The sequence below is a fragment of the Pituophis catenifer genome, unplaced genomic scaffold (genome assembly GCF_029215685.1).
Source record: "Pituophis catenifer annectens isolate HBS135680 unplaced genomic scaffold, rPitCat1.0.hap2 SCAF_1, whole genome shotgun sequence".
NCBI classification, from domain to species: Eukaryota; Metazoa; Chordata; class Lepidosauria; order Squamata; family Colubridae; genus Pituophis; species Pituophis catenifer.
In genome coordinates this window covers 105,092,606-105,112,524 of record NW_027256881.1, presented here as the reverse complement: position 1 = coordinate 105,112,524, position 19,919 = coordinate 105,092,606, and the positions used below count along the sequence as shown (strand labels likewise).

The window sequence follows — 19,919 nt, the reverse complement described above, 5'->3', positions numbered from 1 at the left end:
GAAACAAATTTTTCAAGCCTTTTGGGGAAGCATATGTATGCTTTCATGAAAGGAAACTGGAGGAACTGTTCTTTTCCATCGCTAGTGGTAGCGATGAGGAAAGTGCTGATTGGGGATAGTACCAAGAAATGATCTCTCAACATCATGCAACTCTAAAGCCTGACGTAACATTATTGTCCAGCACAGACAATTTTGGATTGGCTTCATGCTTTTAACAGACCAGCCTTCTATTCTTGATGTATGCATTTGAATTTCCATTTTACCTGCACACTTGGCTCGGGCAGGAAAGAAAATATGTTCTTTCCTAGGCTTTAAATATTGAAGAAAAAGAGTACATCAAGTTGCCAATGGCACCCAAGCATGGAACTGACATACACAGCTTCTCCTCTACTCCTCTAGCTTCTCCTCTACTCACTGCAATTCAGTGAAAGAGGCAGAAACAAAGAGCACAGTCAAGGTTCCATTTATCTGAAATACATGTATATGTAACAGATCTGCCACCTCTAGAAAAATAAATTAAAAACTAATTATTTCAGAAAATTATCATAAAAGTGGTGCATACCTCTTGAGGCATGTTCATTTTTTTTTAAATGAACATATTTAAATATTTATTTAAAAAAAAATCTAGGACCAAAATGAGTTACATATTTGAGGAAAGGACTTTGCTTATAGAAGGAAACTTACAACCATTGCAAGTAATCATTTATAAGGTTTGAATACCCTACTTATCACCCAAAATGATAATTTTGTCCTGTAATTTAATCAGCTCTAAATCTTGTTCAATCCTGTTTGTCTGCTTTTTCAACATACCCTGACAGGGTGATTTTAGTTTTATATTTTACAACATATTTTGCACATATATACAGCATTCAGCATGTTAGCAAGTTCAAATGTGTGTCGCTCTCCATGGTACTGAAAAAGGGAACCAATATTTAGTTGCTAAAATTCCAGTTTAGCATAGTGGTAAGGCATCAGGCTAAAAACCAAGAGACTGTGAGTTTTAATTCCATTTTAAGCACAAAGCCCAGATGGGTGACCTTGTGCCAGTCACTTTCTCTCAGCCCTGGGAAGAAGACAAGGGCAAACCACTTCTGAAAATCCTTGCCAAGAAAACTGTAGGGATTTGTCCAGGCAGTCTCCAAAAACAGGACAGGATGGAAGAAGAAAAAGAAGAATCCAGCAAAGTAGATTTGATGATATCTTTCTGATTCACAATCATCCAACAAAAGTTGAGAGTAAATAATTTTGCAAAGTAAAAACAGATGCAATATCTCATGCCAGAATTCAATTCCCTAGATAAAAGAATCTGGTGAGTCTTATAAAATAATGTCAAGCTGACTAGATAGAAAAACAAAGAAAATGCAGAAATCCTCATGAAATTAATAATGGGATTCAAATCTAGCAGTGGCTGTTAATAAAAGTTAAGTTACAACATTTTTGGAAAGGGAAGTCTTACAAATAAAAGAAATTATTTTCAAAACTATGTTGTCTCATCTAGAGGCACCAAACTAGAATTATATTTATTCATTTTAATATAAGCTTGGTTTTACCTTGTATTACCTTGTATTTGTTTTTGATCCAAATTAAAGTATTATGAAATGAATAATATATCCAATAGAGACAATCTCACACTGCAGTTTCATGGTAAAATATTCCAGAAGTGCACTGAAGGGGTCGCTAGATCCCCTTCTTTTCATTATTAATTCCCTCCCCTTCCAGTTCATTGAATTGCCTGTTAGTCTGCAGAAGTAGCCATTGCTGATACTTACTTTTGACATCACTGTAAGTCCCAAATTTTAATAGTTTTAAAAAAATCCCAAAGTTATTTATTTATCCCTTATTAATATGTAAATTTCAGTTCAATTGCAGATACGATAAATACCTTAATAGTAGAAAGCTATTCTGATTTGTTTTCCCATAACACAAGCTTTAACAGTCATAAATCTTAGTTATTTCATGACAAGGAGTAGCCTTACCCATCTTGACATCAAATCCTCTCTGCAGTATTCCTGGGGGGTTATGAAAACTGTAGTTGCTTACACATGGAGGGCATCACATCAAGGAATGGCTTCCTAATACGTTTGGTCTGAAATAGATGCATGAAAGGTGCAACCTATCATATTAATATCCAATTGTTATTCTTCTAGATGAACCAAATGAATCCAGGTTTAGATAAAGCAAGGCACAAAACAGCATAAGAAGAATCAGATTCTAAATTTCTTGGTGCAGTTGGGCCTATCCTTTTTTTTTTTCTTTCATTCCACAGTCTTACGGAGAGATAGATTGTCACACTTGTTGATGTGGTTCTTATGTCATCTTAATTTATAGAATGTCTTTTGGATCTTCTTCTGCATTAAAGTGGGGAGGGGCGCATTCCAAGACAGAATAAATCTCCATTCACTTTCATAGGATAGTAATAAAAGTTACCCTTCTCTCTCCCCCTATTGAACCATAATCAGTGCTTAACAATTTGAATGACAATGTCTTTCTTTCAAGAAATGCAAAAAGATTTGTGTTCTCCACAAAATGTGGTTTAATGAGTCCCCCTCTCCATTTTTTAAAAAAGCCCCTCAATTGTTGAAATATGACCCTAGTAAATATGTCTTTAATCTGATAAGTATATCTGTATGACAGACTGAGGGAGAGTAGTGAAAATAGAGATGAAAAGTTTCTCAGATTACTCTATTCAACTCTAGACAAGATGAATTCCTATTAAGTTTAAAGGTATCTAAAACTTCCAGATATCTCCATTTCTACATTAATAAGGCCTTCACTAAGAACTACACATGAACCTGATGAATACGTTTTAGGTTGCATTTGCTACCTATGTTTATATGGTGTTTTTAGTCTTACAAAACTTAGCCGTTGTTACAAAAGTATATAAAGGACATTAAAAACAGAACTTTTGTAATAGGGATATACATGAGAGCAGAGTTTAGAAACGTGGAAAAAAAAAGTTTCCTTCACTCACTGTTATTTCTGACAACAGCATGCAATCATATACAATATAGGTCTACATAAAGTAAGCTTCCTGGGTTCAGTATAACTTCCTTCCAGATAATCTGACATCAAATTACAGCTTTGGTTGTAGATAAGCGTTTAATTCTGGTTGTCATTCTTCCTATGGGTTTATGCAAAATTAGTTGTGTGGATTGATTGATTGATTGATTGATTGATTGAATGAATGAATACTTGTGAAAAAGCAAATGCCTATTGCTTCTTCGTATACATTTGGAATCAACAGAAACGTCATTTTCCCCCAAGTCTTAAGAAAGGATGTTCTGTCACCCATCAGTCAGCAGTGACTTAATTTTGATGGAGCGGTCTTGTTTGCTCTTCATGCTAAGCCTGAAGCTGCTTCTATGGAAATCGATCCGCTCTCAGTTTCAAGACTTTGGAACTGAAACTGACGCCAATCTCACAATTGGAGGAGCAATGTTGAGAAGGGCCCAGCATGGGACTTCGGGCTCCCCAGACAGGTGAATCCGGGATGCAAACCTCCCTCCCCGTCACTCACTTTGACCCAGGCTTCCCGCAGATTCCCTAGTCTCAGTTTCGGCTGCGTTCTAGTACCATTCCCGCTTAAAGTAGCCCATTTGCTCATCGCCCCAGGAAAAAAAACAAAAAAACAAAACAACAACAACAACAACAACAACAGGTTATTGGAAGGAAATCACCCAAACGCCAGGCACGTCACGACCGCCACGTTTCTTTCAAACTGTAACATGGTTTACTCCCAAAGGTTGGGTTGGCGATGGCATCGGCTTGAATAAGAGAAAGCGGGTTGGGGGGTGGGAAAAGGCCGCCTTAGCTGGCGGCCTCAAGACAAGGCGAGCTGTCTCCGTTTCTCACACTTCATCTTTGGCTGCGCGTCAGAAGCTGTGCGGCAGTTCAGTGGAAGGGAAACCCATCGGCCAAAGCGAGCGCCCGCCTCTTGCTCGGTGGCGGTTTCGCCCGCTCGGATCGCCTATTGATCTCTCTTTCTCTCTCTCTCTTTTGCCCCCCCTCCCTCCCTCCCTCCTTTCGCTTTTCTCCTCAGGTTCGCCCGGCTGGCCAAGGCGCCCCCAGCCTCCCTCTTTGGATTTCTCCCGGATTCCTCTCTTCCCTCCTTCCGCTCCCGCTCGCCCGACTACCATGGATGTCCCACCATTCCTTGCAGGCGAAGGCTGCTCCTTGGCGCAGTGAATGAAGAGCATGCAGGCTCGGCTAGCGGCGTTGGGAAGCGGAGAGTTCCTTGCCTCTGTTGTGACCATGCCGTGATCGCGTCTCAGGGCCAGGCACTTTTGACTACGGGCGGCTTCCTCGGCGCTTTTAACCCGACCCGCGGGGGGAAAAAAAAACCCTTGACGCTGAAGCAAAAGGGGGCCGAAAGGGAAGCGGCGCGGGTGTGCGTAGGGAAAACACCATGAAGATTATTTCCCCGATTCTAACTCATCCAGTCTTCAGAGGCACCGCTCGGCTCCTGCTTTGCTTAATGTGGATTGGATATTCTCAAGGCACCACACATGTGTTGAGATTCGGTAAGGCGGCCGTTTTATTCTCCTCCTCCTCGCCCCCTTACTCGCTTTGCCTTTATGTTGTGTCCCCAGGATTTGGTCAGGGAAGGGAAAGGGAGGTCGGAGGGAAGAGGAGAGGAAGCTACTTCCGGGCTAATCGCTATTTAGACTCTTCCCGGTTGCATTTAAGGCGCCCCTTCCTTCCCACCGTCTGACTTGGAAGCGAAGCGGCTTAACGAGCGAAAACAAGCCGAGGGAACCGCTTAGCTAGGAAGCGCCCGCCCCGCCAAGCCAAGCCAAGCCAAGCCAAGCCAGGCAGGGCGGGCTGGACTTCTCTTTAGCAAAGAAAAGCTGGCTTTTGTAGTTCTCTCTCTCTCTCTCTCTCTCTCTCTCTCTTCCCTCCCCCCCGGAGTTGCAAGGGGGGGGGTATGCGAGCCTCTGTATGCCTTTTTCGAAGTTGGTTCCCTTCTGATTTGCCAAGATCGAAGTCATTGTCCGTCTGATCGAGTCAGTGGCTTCCAAGCTTTTAAATTCCCGGCCGGATAGAAAGGTCCCTCTCGCGCCGTTTCCTTGGTTTACAAAGCACTTTCATCCACGGATCGATGGTTGGCGAACAGGCGGTTGTGGAAACTCCTTAACGCTCGTACTTTTCTTTCCCGCCCCATTCCGCCTTCCTCCAAATGAGGTGGGAAGGGTTCGTTTGTTACCGGTATATGGAGAGGGGTGAAGCATGCCTACCTTGAGCCAGGCAAGGGCTTTTACTTTAGGAGAAAGTGTGCCTGAGACTACAATGGCAATCTAGACCCCCAGAAGCCAGTGGCGGAGAAGGACGGGGGTGGTTTTCTAAAGTGGGACGGTAGGCGAGTTCTTTAGCAGCGAAGTACCTGGCTTGGTTGGAGATGTCAATACTGTGTCCTGAAGTAGTCGCTCTAGTAGGCTGCCTGAAGGCCAGAGTTTCTTCGAAAGAGGCGCTGGATGGCTGTGGTCAGCGGTAGCATTGGTCGTTGGATTTTTTTAAAAAAAAATTTATTTGGAGGGGACATTTCAGTCTTGACTTTTTTCAAAGGAGTTTACGTCTCCCTTTCCCTCCTGCATTCTTGAGAAACCTTGCTATTTAATAAACAGGGTGCAAACTCAAGCTTTGGAGGGTAATGCAAGCAAAATAGACAATGTTGGGGAGGAAGGGTTCAAGGTCAGGCTTCTTGGCATCTCTGAGCTGTAAATCTATCCAAGAAAAGTTAAGTCTGGCAGAAAGAGAAAGTTAAGGTCCGAAACAGCGGCTCCTCATATGAAGCCCATAGCTAAGCTGGGGGTTCGATTGGAATCATTCCAGATTGTCGTTATTAGAACAATGAGGAATAAATAACATTGGGATAAAGTTGTGCCTAATTCAAGGCGTGTTTGTCTTCCGAGCTTTCTCCTGCCGCTGAAACAATTCCTTCCCAGTGAGCATCGACAACGTTGCTTTGTGTGTGCGTTGGAACAAGATAGATGGTTAAAAATTGAGGAAGGAACTCGCAGCTGGGATCTGGGAAGAAGTGGGGATGCTCAGTGATCTTTATGTGACAAGGTAGATTATTCCTAGCTACCTTCCTTCCCCTCTCTTTTCCTGCCCCCCCTCCAAGCCCCTGTCCGCAATTATTGTCGCGTTGCTGTTAGCAACCATCATCAGGAAGGCCCCCTCCTTTTGAATGAAGCGCGAGGTAGTTCTGAAACACCTGTGGGGCATGGCTGGCAGGGAACTGATCCGTAGCCTGCTGAAAGCACCAAGCAGATGGACGTTGCTTGTGACACTGTCACTAAATGTTGACTGAGCACAGACATCCGCTGGGCTTTGGATGACAATATTATGCTTTCTCTGCAACTTTCACCAGAGAGGTTCTCTGGGGTTAATTAAAGCTGCCCCTGTGGGCAACTTCATCCCATTAGGCTTGTTTCAAGGAATAGTTTAGTGAAATGTTAATTGATCAGACAATGAAGGTTTCGCTCCCTCCTTCTCCAAGCACTGGAATTTTATTTTTTATTTTTTGTGGGATGTCCTTCTCACTTCTCCAGACTTGTTCGGTGGAAGATAGATCTGGGTGGGCTAAGTCTGTGTAACCCCAATGGGGGCAATGGATCTGAAGCTCATCTAAATCCTTTTTTTTTTTCAATTTCATCAGAATCGGATACCATTCTCGCTCCCCATACTATGTTCTGGGTAAAAGAGATATGAATAAACAGCAACCAGAGCTTTATTCTGCCACAGAAGGTAGCTGAGGCAGAAAAGGGATGAGATCCGGAGATTTCAGAGATTTGCCTTTTCCCAGCGTAGTTTTATTGATCAGAGGCAGCAAAACTGGAGATGCAAGGATGTGCAGGCGAGGGGACCCTGGTAATTGTCAGCTGTGCATATTGCCTGATTTCGCCAGAGAATGTCAAAGAATTTGTTGAAGCACTGACGCATGGTGTATGTATGTGTGTGCGTGTGTGTGCGTGCGTGCAGGCACTGTGTGTGCTCAAACTTCAAAATAAGCACTCCCTTGGATTGTTGGAGTAGGAATCAACTGTTGTAGGGAAATAAAAATGAATGAAATCCATCCAAAACAATCAGAAGCTTCACTCTGAGGGAATGTCTGGCTAAAGGAAGAAAGCATCCTTTGAGCAGATAAGGGAACATGCCCAGACATTTGCTGTTTGCTCTTTCTGCTCTACTGAACTTGGAACATTGACAGTAAGGGTTCTCCAACCACCAGTCCCCTCCTCTTTTTATTCTGTTACTCCTCCTCCCTGCCTCATCAAACATTTGGTAGACTGTTATCTCATCTTTTCTTCAGGTGATCAATATGTTGTACTCCTCCTCCCAATTTTCCTCAGAGCAAGCCTAAGAAATATTGACTGGCCAAAAGTCATCTAAAGGGTCTCTGGGGCTGTGGATAGATTTCTGCCGCATCTTAATTGCTCCATCACACTAGCTGTTCTGTGTCTTCAGCTAGTATTTTTGGTCCTTGATTTAAAGTAGTGGTTCTCAACCTGTGGTCCACGGACCCCTGGGGGGGGCACAGGGTCATCACAGGGGGTCCACGAAGGCTTGAAGAAATGTTATGATTTAAATCTTGAGTTAAGTCTTGGTGGTCTGTGGTCTCTGGCCACAAAAGGTATTTAAAGGGAGTCCATGGTGAAGAAAAGTTTGAGAATCACTGATCTAAAGCATAGTCAGCAAATAATTTTGTCCATTGCTTTCTCCCCCCCCCCAAGTTCCTTCTGGGCAACTGGGGAATCTTTAATGCCATTATGCATAAATCCATACAGCTGTTGCCCAGGCTTATCCCATTAACACTTGCACATGAGTGTGCATTTGTACAGTCAACCTCAATGGAAAGTGGTGCTAGAAGAGAGCTACTATGTTTGTGGTTAAACATTGGCATTATTCTTGTATTATTTGGCATTAGATGCATGTAATAGTAAATGTAGCGGTTTTGCAGCCTAGAAACGGTAGCCCTATGTTAGACAATAATAATTAATCCTGTGGGAGGGAGAGGGAGGGAAAGAGGGAGCTAGGAAGGGAGAGAAAGAGATATTAAGGCCAGTGGCCATCAAGGCCAGGGAAACAAAAACCAAATGCCAATTCAGATTCTTGGCCAAGAAAACAGACCAGCTTTTGGCTGCCTTTTGTTTCGCTGGGCTTATTCTTTGCCACCAACAAATATGAAAATTCCCAATCTCTCTGGGGAAAAAAAATCCCTTCAAAAAATATTTAGAACACCATCCTGGTGGTTACATTCAGATCTGAAGGGGTCATGAAAGTGAGAGAAAAGCCCAAGGAAAGATTTATTGCAATGGGACAGTCCTAGGACCAGCAGAAGGAAAAGGATTGATGTGGGAGTTTCAGACTGGTCTCCCAGATATTCATTAAACAATCTGATGAAAGCTTTCAATCTTTAGATTCTTTCTTTAAGGGAAGGTGGCAGGCAAACAAAAGCTAAATATTCGTGAGGGTGTGCAGTTCAGTGCATGGTCCTTTTTTTTGAAGACAGGTTTGAGACTTCTTTCCACATCAATATTTTGTTTGAATGCAGATTTATTTTATCATTACCGTGGGAAAAATCTGAGTGAATGTTTGTTGTGGTATCATTTCAAAACCTGATAAAGTACATGTTGTTTTGAGGGGTTTTTTTTTCCCGCCAAAAAAAATCTAATACATTTATATAGTTGCTCATCTCATTGGAAGCTTTCATTTTTTCCCTTCTTCTATGGAATTGTGTCTGTGTCCCTGTGATCTTGTGGGATTCTCAGAGACTGCTTGGACAACTTCCGGCAGTTTTCTTGGCAAGGCTTTTCAAAAGTGGTTTGGCACTAAAAGGGCTAAAAGAAAGAGGTTAGTCCAAAGTCACCCAGCTTGGCTTTGTGCCAAGGCGGGAAAAACTCATGGCCTCCCAGTTTTCTAACCTGATGCCTTAACCGCTATATCAGGATTGTTCCCCTTGCCAATTTACAGAATTAAAAACAAAAAAAGCAATATAAGGACAACCACCAAAATAAATAAATAAATAATAATAAAATTAACCATAAAAATATAAACTATGGGAGATTATACTGATCCGATGGAAAGCTTATTCCATTGTTTTGCATTTTTCTCTGTCAATTTGCACATCCATCTCTAAGCATCGATATGCATAATTCAGCTTTGTGCATTTATGACTTGCATGTTTTTAATATTGAGGCTTTTTGCTACCCTATTTTTAAACTGGCAACATTTCTCTTTTGAAATCAGTTTTATGTCAAATCTATCTGCCTAGTTACTTCCTCACTTAAACGTGTGTAACGTTTTCTTGCTGGTATGAGAATTTATATATTTTAACAAGCTGTTCATAATAATGTCTGTGTGTACAATTGATCTATCAATCTTGAGAAAGTAATGATTAAACTTAGGCATGTCATCTGATTAAAGAAATCATAACCAATGTATAAGTGCTATATTATATAACTTGTATTCAATTCATCTATTTGCATACATTTGCATATGAATAATAGCAGTGGCATAAAAGTAGACAGGTTGGTTTCTTTGAGTTAAATTATATTCTTGCTGCTAAATAACCAGGATTTTAGAAGAGGCATTCTACCTCCTAAATGCATGACAGAATACAGATTTTCTAATTGATCTTGTAATCTATACTTTTCATAAACACTAAAATAATATTTTATTAGCTGTTTCCAGAATAATAGATAGAATATTATAGAAATTTTTAAATTAATTATTTTAAACTTTTCAATATATTTTCTATAAAATCCTAAACTGATTGTACTCACAACATCTGCAATGGACCATAAAGACTGACTGAAAATACAATTTTTATTTCTTTATGGTATCTCTCTACAATTCTGTAACAATGGCCTACAGGGACTGAGAGATATAAATCAGAATTTAAAGTTTGATACAAAGTTAATAAATATATATATATACAGCATAGAAATAAATTTCCTGAGAAGTGTGGAAAATAAGAAATTACTGCAGAAGGAATAAAATGTGTAAATTTTTCTTTTGAGATTGTGTCATAAGCAGCATGAATTTCCCATTCTTCCTTTGGAACTATTAGTCATAACTAATGAAGTATCATATAGTGTAGAATCAAATACTTTGGAAATATAATGCTAACCTTATATTTACATGAATTTGCAATACATCATCATCATCATCATCATCATCATCATCATCATCATATCTATGATGAAGAGCTTCAGGACAAATACTGCAATACAGTATTTAGGTCCATGTTTCTTCTGAATTAACCATTTATTTTCCTTTGAAATTTCTTTGAGGCCCAGCTGAGACATAATATATAGCGTCTCAGGGCTCACATACGAATTATCTTTAAAGCTGAGGTACATATAAGTCTTGAATTTACTCTACACTATCATCTAAATTATCCTGCATACTTCACCTCATAGAGTGAGTAGTATATTGCTTAATGCCATAAAATGCAGCATCTCTTCATTTTTTTTCTTCATTCTTATGTTATCTTCTTTTGCTTCTTCATTCCAAAAACTATTCAAGGGTATGCAAATGTATAATAATGGCAGCTAAGGGAGCAACATGTATTTATCATTTTTATATTTTGAACCAATTATTTATTATTATTATATCCTTTGGTTTCTTTCTTACTGTTAAAATGCAACAAACTCAGTGTGTAATAAAAAAAAAATAGAAAAAGCAATACGAAAGAATGGTTAAAACAAATAAAATCAAAATACATAATTAAAAGTAATTCAAGACTCAGATTGAAAAAGATACATTTGTACTGAAGAATAAGAATAAGGGTCAGCTCTAGCTTCAAAGCAGATATGTCCTACAAAGATTCAAGATCATATTGGTTGGAAACATGCAGAAGAGGCCTTCCTCCTGCAGTGGATATACAATGGCTACAATGATGATGATGATGATGTCCTATAAAAGTAAAGTATAGGTCAACAATTGCATTTAGCTTCTCATTCAAGGGTTGGATTCCAAAAAAAGATAGGCATGGCCAGGATAAAAGCCATTATTTATTTTAAAGTCAATTAAATCAAGATAATTTATTTATTTATTATTTATTTATTAGTTCAATTTATATGCCGCCCTTCTCTGGAGACTCAGGGTGGCTTACAATGCGTTAAGCAGTAGCCTTCATACTTTTGTATATATCTGCTTAGTAGGGCTTTCGGCCCCCCCAAGTGGTGTTCTTTTTTATACAAAGTCAGCTTATTGCCCCCACAATCCGGGTCCTCATTTTACCTACCTCAAAAGGATGGAAGGCTGAGTCAACCTTGAGCCTGGTGAGATTTGAACTTGCAGTTATTGCAGGCAGCTGGTGTTATTTAATAGTACTTTAGTCTGCTGTGCCACCAAGGCTCATTATTTTCCCAATTCACTTATCAAAAGTAAATAGAATATCAACATTTTGGAAGCACCTGGCCGGGAGGTTTAGATTTTGCAGTCATGCTTTGTGAGAGAGTATATTAGAAGTTAGAGTGATAGAACTTTCCTGCCTGGGTGACAAGAGGCTTCTGTAGGAAGGATCATCTTCAGAAGGATTCTTTTTTAGACTGTTAGGTCCAGAAACAAGATTAAAACTTATCAAATAACGAGTTTACGGACTTAAAAAAAAAATTAAAATCAGCACTTTTAACTGAGTTCAGAAAATTGGTAAAGTAACATTTCGAGAGTTATCTTTGCAGTAGAAAGACTCTTACATTTTCTCATACGGATTTTTCAAGGACTTCTGGTGTTTTTATTTGCGTGTGTCATTTTTCTGAATTCTGAACTTGCAGGGCCTCTTGAGTCAAGTCTGCCTGATTACTCTTTTGGAAAATTATTATATAATTACAGGCATCTTGAGTAACAAAGGAACAAACTAGACATAAAAGGATATTAACATTTTCATTTATGACTTTTGTTTTTGTTTGTACATGACCTTTAAACAATATGCTGTTTTAGTGAATCTTGTGACAAGGGGTATTTAGTTACTGGAGCCAGGGAGAACATTTATATCAAAAACAGATACTCCTCTGGAGCAGCAAAGATTCTGCTTATGAAGTTGTGACAGCCATATTTTCAATCCACTGTATCTTTTGGAGATTTAAAGTTGACTACACACAAGGTAATGAATCTTGCTTTAGATCAGGGGTGTCAAACTCAAGGCCCGTGGGCCGGTGGGCCAGTGGGCCGGTGGGCCGGTGGGCCGGTGCTTACATCTGGCCTCCCTGGAAACAGCGAAGGACCAGTTCACGGTGCCTCTGCCAGCAAAAATGGAGTTCAGGTGGGCTGCATGTGTCCCTCCCAGGCTCCATTTTTGGCCACGATGGCCTCCTGCAGCCCTCTGCCAGCAAAAACAGAGCTCAGGGGGAATCCATTTTTGCTGACAGAGGGCTGCAGGAAGCTGTTGCGGTCGAAACCAGAGCCTCGACAAGTGACACTGAGCTGACCATGCCCTTTGACCAACCCCCCGGCCCCCGAGGTCAAACACAACCCTGATGCAGCCTTCAATGAAATCGAGTTTGACATCCCTGCTTTAGATTTTCACCCATATCTAGCACTTCTTTAAAACTTTATAGTACTCTAAAGATTATGGTTGAAATAATGGCACTCCATTATCGAGCACATTCTGTGAGCCCTGGCGGCTAGTTAAGGGTGCTCATGCTTTTATAGGAAGGTTAAGAAATAGAGACTTTCATAGACAAGGTAGAAACTAAAACTCTTCGGTGTGACTTCTGCTAGAAGCAGCTAACTGAAGACTGTTGGAAAAGGTCTCTGGTTAGAATATCAGAAGTGACAACAAACAATGTGATCTAATCATTGCTGAAAGTGTGTTACTATTGCTTTTCTCAGGGTAGGTAAAAGAAATCAGAAATGAAAATGGCCACACAGACAGCCAGAATTAAATCTCGCCTTCTACTCTATCTTTGATGATGGGAAATGAAACCCAGCGAGGGTTTTAGAATAGAATGGCCTGCATGGTATTCTTGCTAATGGCGATGTAATGATATAGTACTGACAGCTGGATGGTTGCTTTTACAAAGCCATTATTATAGGTACAGGGAGCGAAAACGGCTGGTATTGGGATTGTCTATGTGCTTTCCGTGGTCTTTTCCTGAATGGTAATAGTGTCTTTTACTTGAATGTGCCCACAGCAGGGACTTCGAGTCAGATTTCTTTACAAAGATTTGCTCTCAGTCCAGAAAAAGGATTCTTGCTGGTTCTTGCAGTCAATCCTCTGCATAGGAAAATAAAGTCAAGCTGAATTATGTATTAACACATTAAACTTGAATAAATCATCACTACCCCCTCACTATTTTTCTGCAGGTGTTTAAACTGTGCTTGAAGTAGCACATAGCACATTGTATAGTAGCACATTATATAGTAGAAGCTAATTTTGATCTTTTGATTCAGGGATGATGTAGAAAAACTGCTTAGGGGTCACAGGGAGAAGCCCAGAGCCACCCACCTCTATTTGGTTACCAGGAACCAGGGGGAGATTTCGTGTGCTAAAGGCATGGGCTGCAAGAAGGTAGAGAATAAGGCTTCAATAGTAAAATGCTAAAAGAAAAAAAAAAAAGAGAGAGAGAGAGAGAGAGAGAGAGAGAGAGAGAAAGAGCAAGACATTTGGAGGAAAGTGGAGGTTAAGAGTCCCCTGAAGGAAGGAAAGGGATGTAGAGCATGGTTATTGACTGGTCCAGATTAAAGAGCAGAGAGGAAGATTTCAATTTGATAACGTCATAGTCCTTCCTGTTTTTCTTTGCTGCGTGTGCCAACTATTTTGTAAGGTAATTAAATTGGCTGATTGAAGTCACAGTGGTCATGGGGCGATAAAGACCATTTGGATTTAATGGAATTTAAAAACAACAGTGCTCCATGCACAACTCTTACCGAACGAGAATTTTAATGATCCATTCAGGGTGCTGACTAAATAGAATGTCCCGGAACACGTTTAATTGAAAGGGCAAACCTGATTAGATATATGCTGTCTTTATGACCAGAGACAGGGAAATTAACATGATCCTTTTAAAATGACTCATTAATACATTATCAAGTTTTAAGGGAGGTCAAATGAAGAGTCTCATATGGAAAAAAAAATCTTTGGGGATCCTTACTCATACATTTCAAGTCAAGTCAATTTGAATGAAAGAATATCCTGCTGGTTATAAATACATCCTTTTTATTTTTAGCGCCTGTATTTATTTTTTGTGTGTATTCTGAATTCAATTAACACTATCAGTGCAAATGTGAGCAATAATGAATGATGTGCTTTCTTCTTTAGAGATAAGGGAGGAAGCCTCATTTTTCTACTTAAGTTTAGTATTTTTGTTTCTTAAATGTCTGATAATGATATATTGTTAGATGCCTACTCAGAACTAAAAATAAATAACTGGATGGTGGGGTGTCTACGCACACTTTTGATTTAAAGACTCCTGATTATAAATGTGGTACTATCATGTGTGTTGGGATATCAGAGAAAATGTAATACATAACAATATATAGTCATATTTTCATAACTGGAGAATAAAAAAGGCTAGCTGAATAAAAGTGCAGCCATCATTTTGTTCTTCCAAATTTATACTCATTGATTTGGATCAAGATTTTAGATATATCATTTTTGTCACAATGCAGCTTATATTTCCATATGTAGACGCAGAAACAGACTTATGATACAGATATAATATACACTTATGCATTCATATTGTGCAGCAATGTGTAGCAAATGTCAGAAGTGATGCTTAAACACGACAGCTCTTTAAATACTTCTAGTTCACGAATATTAAGGGAAGATGATAACTTTCTTTTAATGGATAGAACAAAACTTTTAAAATCACATAGAAGGAAATAGTCACTGCTGCCAACAGTGATATGATATGGCTGCAATCGTTCTCACCAGTAGTGGGTTCCACTTACCTTCGCTATTGGTTTGGAATCGGGAGCGTGCTCATGCTCTCTTTGCTTGCACACATGCCCAGAGCATCCGTGATGATATCCGGGTGGGTGGCCGCCACTACCAGTTCTCCTAAACTGGGGCAAACTGGTAGAAACCCACCACTGGTTCTCACTTATCATTAGACAAGCTGTTGCAGTTTGCATCAGATGTAGCTTCTGAATAATCTTCAAGAGCAGCCCCATAAAGAGTGAGTTACAGTGACCATGAGTTATAATGACCATGAGTTACAGTGTCAGCATGTTTGTTCTACAATTAGCCACAAATGGTGCACCAGCCAAAACCTGTAGGCCATGACTTTTACATGTTGATTCAACAAAAATTTCAAGTCCAGACAATAGAGGAGAAAAAGGAACCATAATAGCTGGACCATTTATATTTTAGGGAAACATTATGTACTTTCCCCTTCACGAGATACTTTATTGAATATTATGCATTAAATATGAGATTGCTGAAATCATCAAATCTACTAGTATGCATATATGCATTGATAAATGCATATATCTATTAACTGTAAAATGCTATGAAGTGGTATATAAGTCCAAGTGCTATTGTTACTACTCAAATTGCTCTTTAATATTTGTCCACAGTCTGTAAGAAAGGTATTCTTGACTCCACTTATTTTTCTTTAAAAACAACTCCAGAGACTGAAGCTTTGCATGGATGTTCTATCAGTAAAGTGCTCTGACTAATAATGAAATGTATGTCCCAAAATTAACAATTAAGTAATTATAAAAATGAAATATGGATTCTCCTGTATAGGAGAAAAAAACTTCCACATCCAAAAATCAATATTCTTATCTTAATTAGCGCACAACATTATTGAAGTACTTAGCAATGTCTAAACTGGAATGGAATTTAAAAACATGAGGTGAGTACTCAGAACACAATTCTCCCCATTTGTTATCTACACTTTGCAAAATATCTACAGAGAACGATAGCTCTGTTCTTCTCTCTCCTGCTCAGTGAATGATCCTACCCTTTTAAGAAGGAAGGTTTGGGCCTTTTATCATTCCCTTGTGGAGACAGAGTTCTGGGAATGGAGAAACTCAGTTTAGTTTGCAAAGATGTAAAACTTTTTCTCAATTCCTACAAAGATTACAATCATGAAACATGCAGAATCCCATTTGACCTTGAGTTTTCTTGCAGTGTTGACTATGATAAATGCACATCATTCTTTTAAAGTTTTGCTTATCACAGCTGATAGAATCCTTAAGTCCTGGCTACCACTGCCAGTTACCTGGCACACACACCCACCCCCAATGGTCCAAGCAATGGCATGCTTACCCTTCTCAGCCTGCCATCAATTACTCGCTGCCGCTGCCCCCAATTGGCTGGTGGCTTCTTGTCCTGTGAAGCCAAAGGCCCCAGTCAAATGGTGTCTGGGCAAATGGGCAGGGACGAAGAACAAAGGGTGAAGGGCCAGAGGGCCATTGGCCATGGAGCATCACTGAGGGAGGAGCAGTGGAGGAGGAAAGCTGGCTGTGAATCAGCTGAGGCAGGTGGCCGCGGGTGAAGGGGGCACGGCCAATGGTGGGCACCTAAACATCCATTCCACTTGCAACTGCATACCTACTCTTAGTTGGGTATGTATCAGTTGGATGGAACCAAAGAGAAACAGGAACTTTTTCAGGGTTGAATTTTCTGGGGCTCTTGCTGGAAAGCCTATATATATTTTGACTGGGCTAAGATTGCCAGTTGGGTGACTTTGGGCCAATCACTCTCTCTCAACCCAACTCATGTCACAGGATTATTGTGAAGAAAATAGGAGGAGGAAGGTGTTGGATATGTTTGAAGACTAGTGTAATATTTGGGCTAACCTGTTGACTATTGTTTGGGTTTTTTTTTACTTTTTTTCTTTCACTTTTTGTATATATTAGATGTTGGCTCAGTTTTATCAGATAGAGACGTCTTCATCTTCATCTGAAATATTTGTTTATATATTTTTCTTATTAAATAAGGGTGACAAAGGTTATAACTATTTGCAGACCCATTATCAGGGGTGGGTTCTACTTACCTTTACTACCCGTTCGCAACAGGATCTGTGCATGTGCAGATCGCAGATGACGACATCTGGGGTGGTGGGCGGGGCCTCCCACCAGTTTTACTACTGGTTCTTGCAAACTGGTTGGAACCGGGGGCAACCCACTACTGCCCATTATGCAAAGAGAGGAGAATTGATCTGGTTTTTAAATTTTATTTTCAGCCTCCAGCCAAGATGAATTTTTTCTATGTTTAATGTTGGACTTATTTGATGTTTGGGTCATTATTTTTCTTTTTTGTACACATTTTTATTTTTGTTTTGTTTTGTTACTGTTGGATGTATGGTTTTTTTCCTGTTTTCTATTTCATTCTCATTGATAAAATACAATAAATATATCATAAAAAAACTAAAACTAAAATAAAGCTCTGTTTAAAAGGAACAGCAAATTGCTACAAGACATTTTAACTTTAAACTCAAATTGCCTATCACACAGAATGTCCTGAATCCTTCTCTTGCCATGACTCAGAATTTATTCAGTATATCTCACCAAATGAGAAAGAGTGGTGGGGCAAAGAACGCGGGAGGAGACTGTAAAACAAAGATCACAAAACTGATTGAAAAATATATGGAAAACTGTTTTATTTCTTTAGGGATTTTACACCTGCTTATTGCACTCTTACTCTGAATTGAGTAATGTGAATTGAGTACTCTGAATTGAGTAATGTGAATTGCGTACTATGAATTGAGTAATGTGAATTGAGTACTCTGAATTGAGTAATGTGAATTGCGTACTATGAATTGAGTAATGTGAATTGAGTACTCTGAATTGAGTAATGTGAACTCTGAATTGAATAATGTGAATTGAGTTGCTACCACTGCACAGTTTGGACTCAACCTGCTGCCATTCAGATATGATGACTCTCACTTTCCCTGTGCAGGCATGCAATTATGGAAATTGAATTCTAGCATACTAGTCCTCCACTTTCAACCTTTCATTTAACAATAGTTTAAATAGTTTCAAGTTACGACAACCTCGGGAAAAGTGACTATATAACCTGTACTCTCAATGGTGACTTTCATATTGCCCTCGGGGTCCCGGGATTACAATTTGGATGCTTGGCAACTGGCTCACATTTATGACCAGTTGCAGCATCCTGCAATCAAATGATCATAATTTATGGTTTTGTTCTGTGCCAATTTATGGTAAAAGTGCTCATTGGAGAATCCGATGGAACGTCCATGGAAATTCACTTAACAACTGATGTAAAAATGGTCAAAACATCGGATCTGACTTAATTTTTATGACTATTACAACTTATGATACAAACTGTGGTTCCAATTGTGGTCATAAATCAAGGACAATCTGCATCTGAAAGATACTATGAAGAATTAGCATACTAACTTAAATAGTATGGTGTAGTAGAATTTAGACTGTAAATAACCAGACTCATACCTACTCAGCAATTAAGATTCATTAACTGGCTTTGGACCAATTATCATCTGTTGATTTAAACCTTCCCCATAGGGAGTCATTACAGATGTAAAAATTGAAGAAAGAGAGCAGCATCAATGCTGTTTTGAGTTCATAGAGGGAAAATTGGACTAACAAAATTTAAAACCAAAGCAAGCCAAACAACAGCTTAAAATCATTCTGCATTTCAAATGATATCTTGGTTTCCCTAAAATCTACCACATTTTTAAAGTTAAAATTATAATCCTGTACTTACTGCATAATGACCAATAGGACCTTCTATTATATAGTTTATCATGAATACTACAGATTCTCAGAAGTCTTTCTATGAAGAAGGATTAATAATAACAATAGTGTCAACTCGCAAAGCATTTATAGTTCACTCTCGAGTTGTCATGGGCTGAAAGTGGGGAGATCTGTTGGAGAAGTTCAGCAGCCACATTTACAAGCTCATTTCACACATTCCTTCCTTCAACTTCAGATCTTGGATTACCAGAGGCAGTTTGTGAGGCGTAGTTTCTACAGCCCGCGGAAGTGCCTCACTGGAGAATGTGATTTATGATACAGCCTGGGAGGAGGGGGGGAATTAGGGTCATAGGTGAGACGTAAATTATGTGCAGTAGAGTTGACTACACTTGACAAGCTGCCGACATGGCAAGCTCCTAATAAATAACTGGATTTCTTTTGAAACTTGGCTCAAGGCTCATGAGTTAATTAGGGCATTTGTTGGAGACCTGACAATTAGCACTTAGACTTATATACCACTTCACAGTTCTTTACAGCCCTCTCTAAGTGATTTACAGAGTCAACATATTGCCCCAACAATCTGGGTCCTCATTTTACCAACCTTGGAAGGATGGAAGCCTGGTGAGATTCAAACTGCCAAACCGTAGGCAACTGGCAGTCAGCAGAAGTAGCCTGCAGTACTGCACTCTAACCACTGTGCCACTATGGCTCCATAATGATGAAAATAATGGACCTACATATTCCCTTTGTTCACCAACAAGCTCCTTCTTTTCAGTACATTCAAATCATAATTATTCTCTTGCAATCAAAGCAATTTCTAATGGAATAATTCTATTCTATTTACTATTTATAGTAGCACAGACATCTCTAGAATGCATGCTTAATTTGCTCTCATAAACTTTTTGCTCATCTCAGCAGCTGAAAGTCAGTCTTATTCTTATCCTTCTTCCACTAGAATCCTACAGAAATTCTAAGAACAAGGTCAAATATTACATAAATCATCAATTCTTCTGCTTGTCCATTACTTTTCTTAATCAAGACCAATCTGATGACTCAGCATCTTGGGAAGATTTGTTCGCAGCATCTTATTTCTTTAATTTTGATCTGGTTTTACAAGCTTTCCTTCAAATCAGTCATCATAACATGGTGTGTCTTTTGTTGCCTTTTGTTGCCTCTTCAGCTTGTGCACCTGTGCCTCAAGTAGAATACGAATTGAGAAACAAGAATTTCCAACAATATTCCCCTTATGTAAACTGTAAAGTTCATTCTGCCCTATTAAA

At 39.5% G+C, this 19,919-nt stretch overlaps 1 protein-coding gene across 1 annotated transcript in view; it reads left to right on the top strand.

Annotated features, from left to right (window-relative positions):
- The first annotated feature begins 4,405 nt into the window (after nucleotides 1-4,405).
- The window catches only part of GRIK2 (glutamate ionotropic receptor kainate type subunit 2), a 515,907-nt gene continuing 500,393 nt past the window's right edge, over nucleotides 4,406-19,919 (top strand). The window contains exon 1 of the mRNA XM_070953760.1: nucleotides 4,406-4,520. Within this exon, the coding sequence (XP_070809861.1) occupies nucleotides 4,406-4,520 (115 nt within the window). The remainder of the gene's footprint in view (nucleotides 4,521-19,919) is intronic.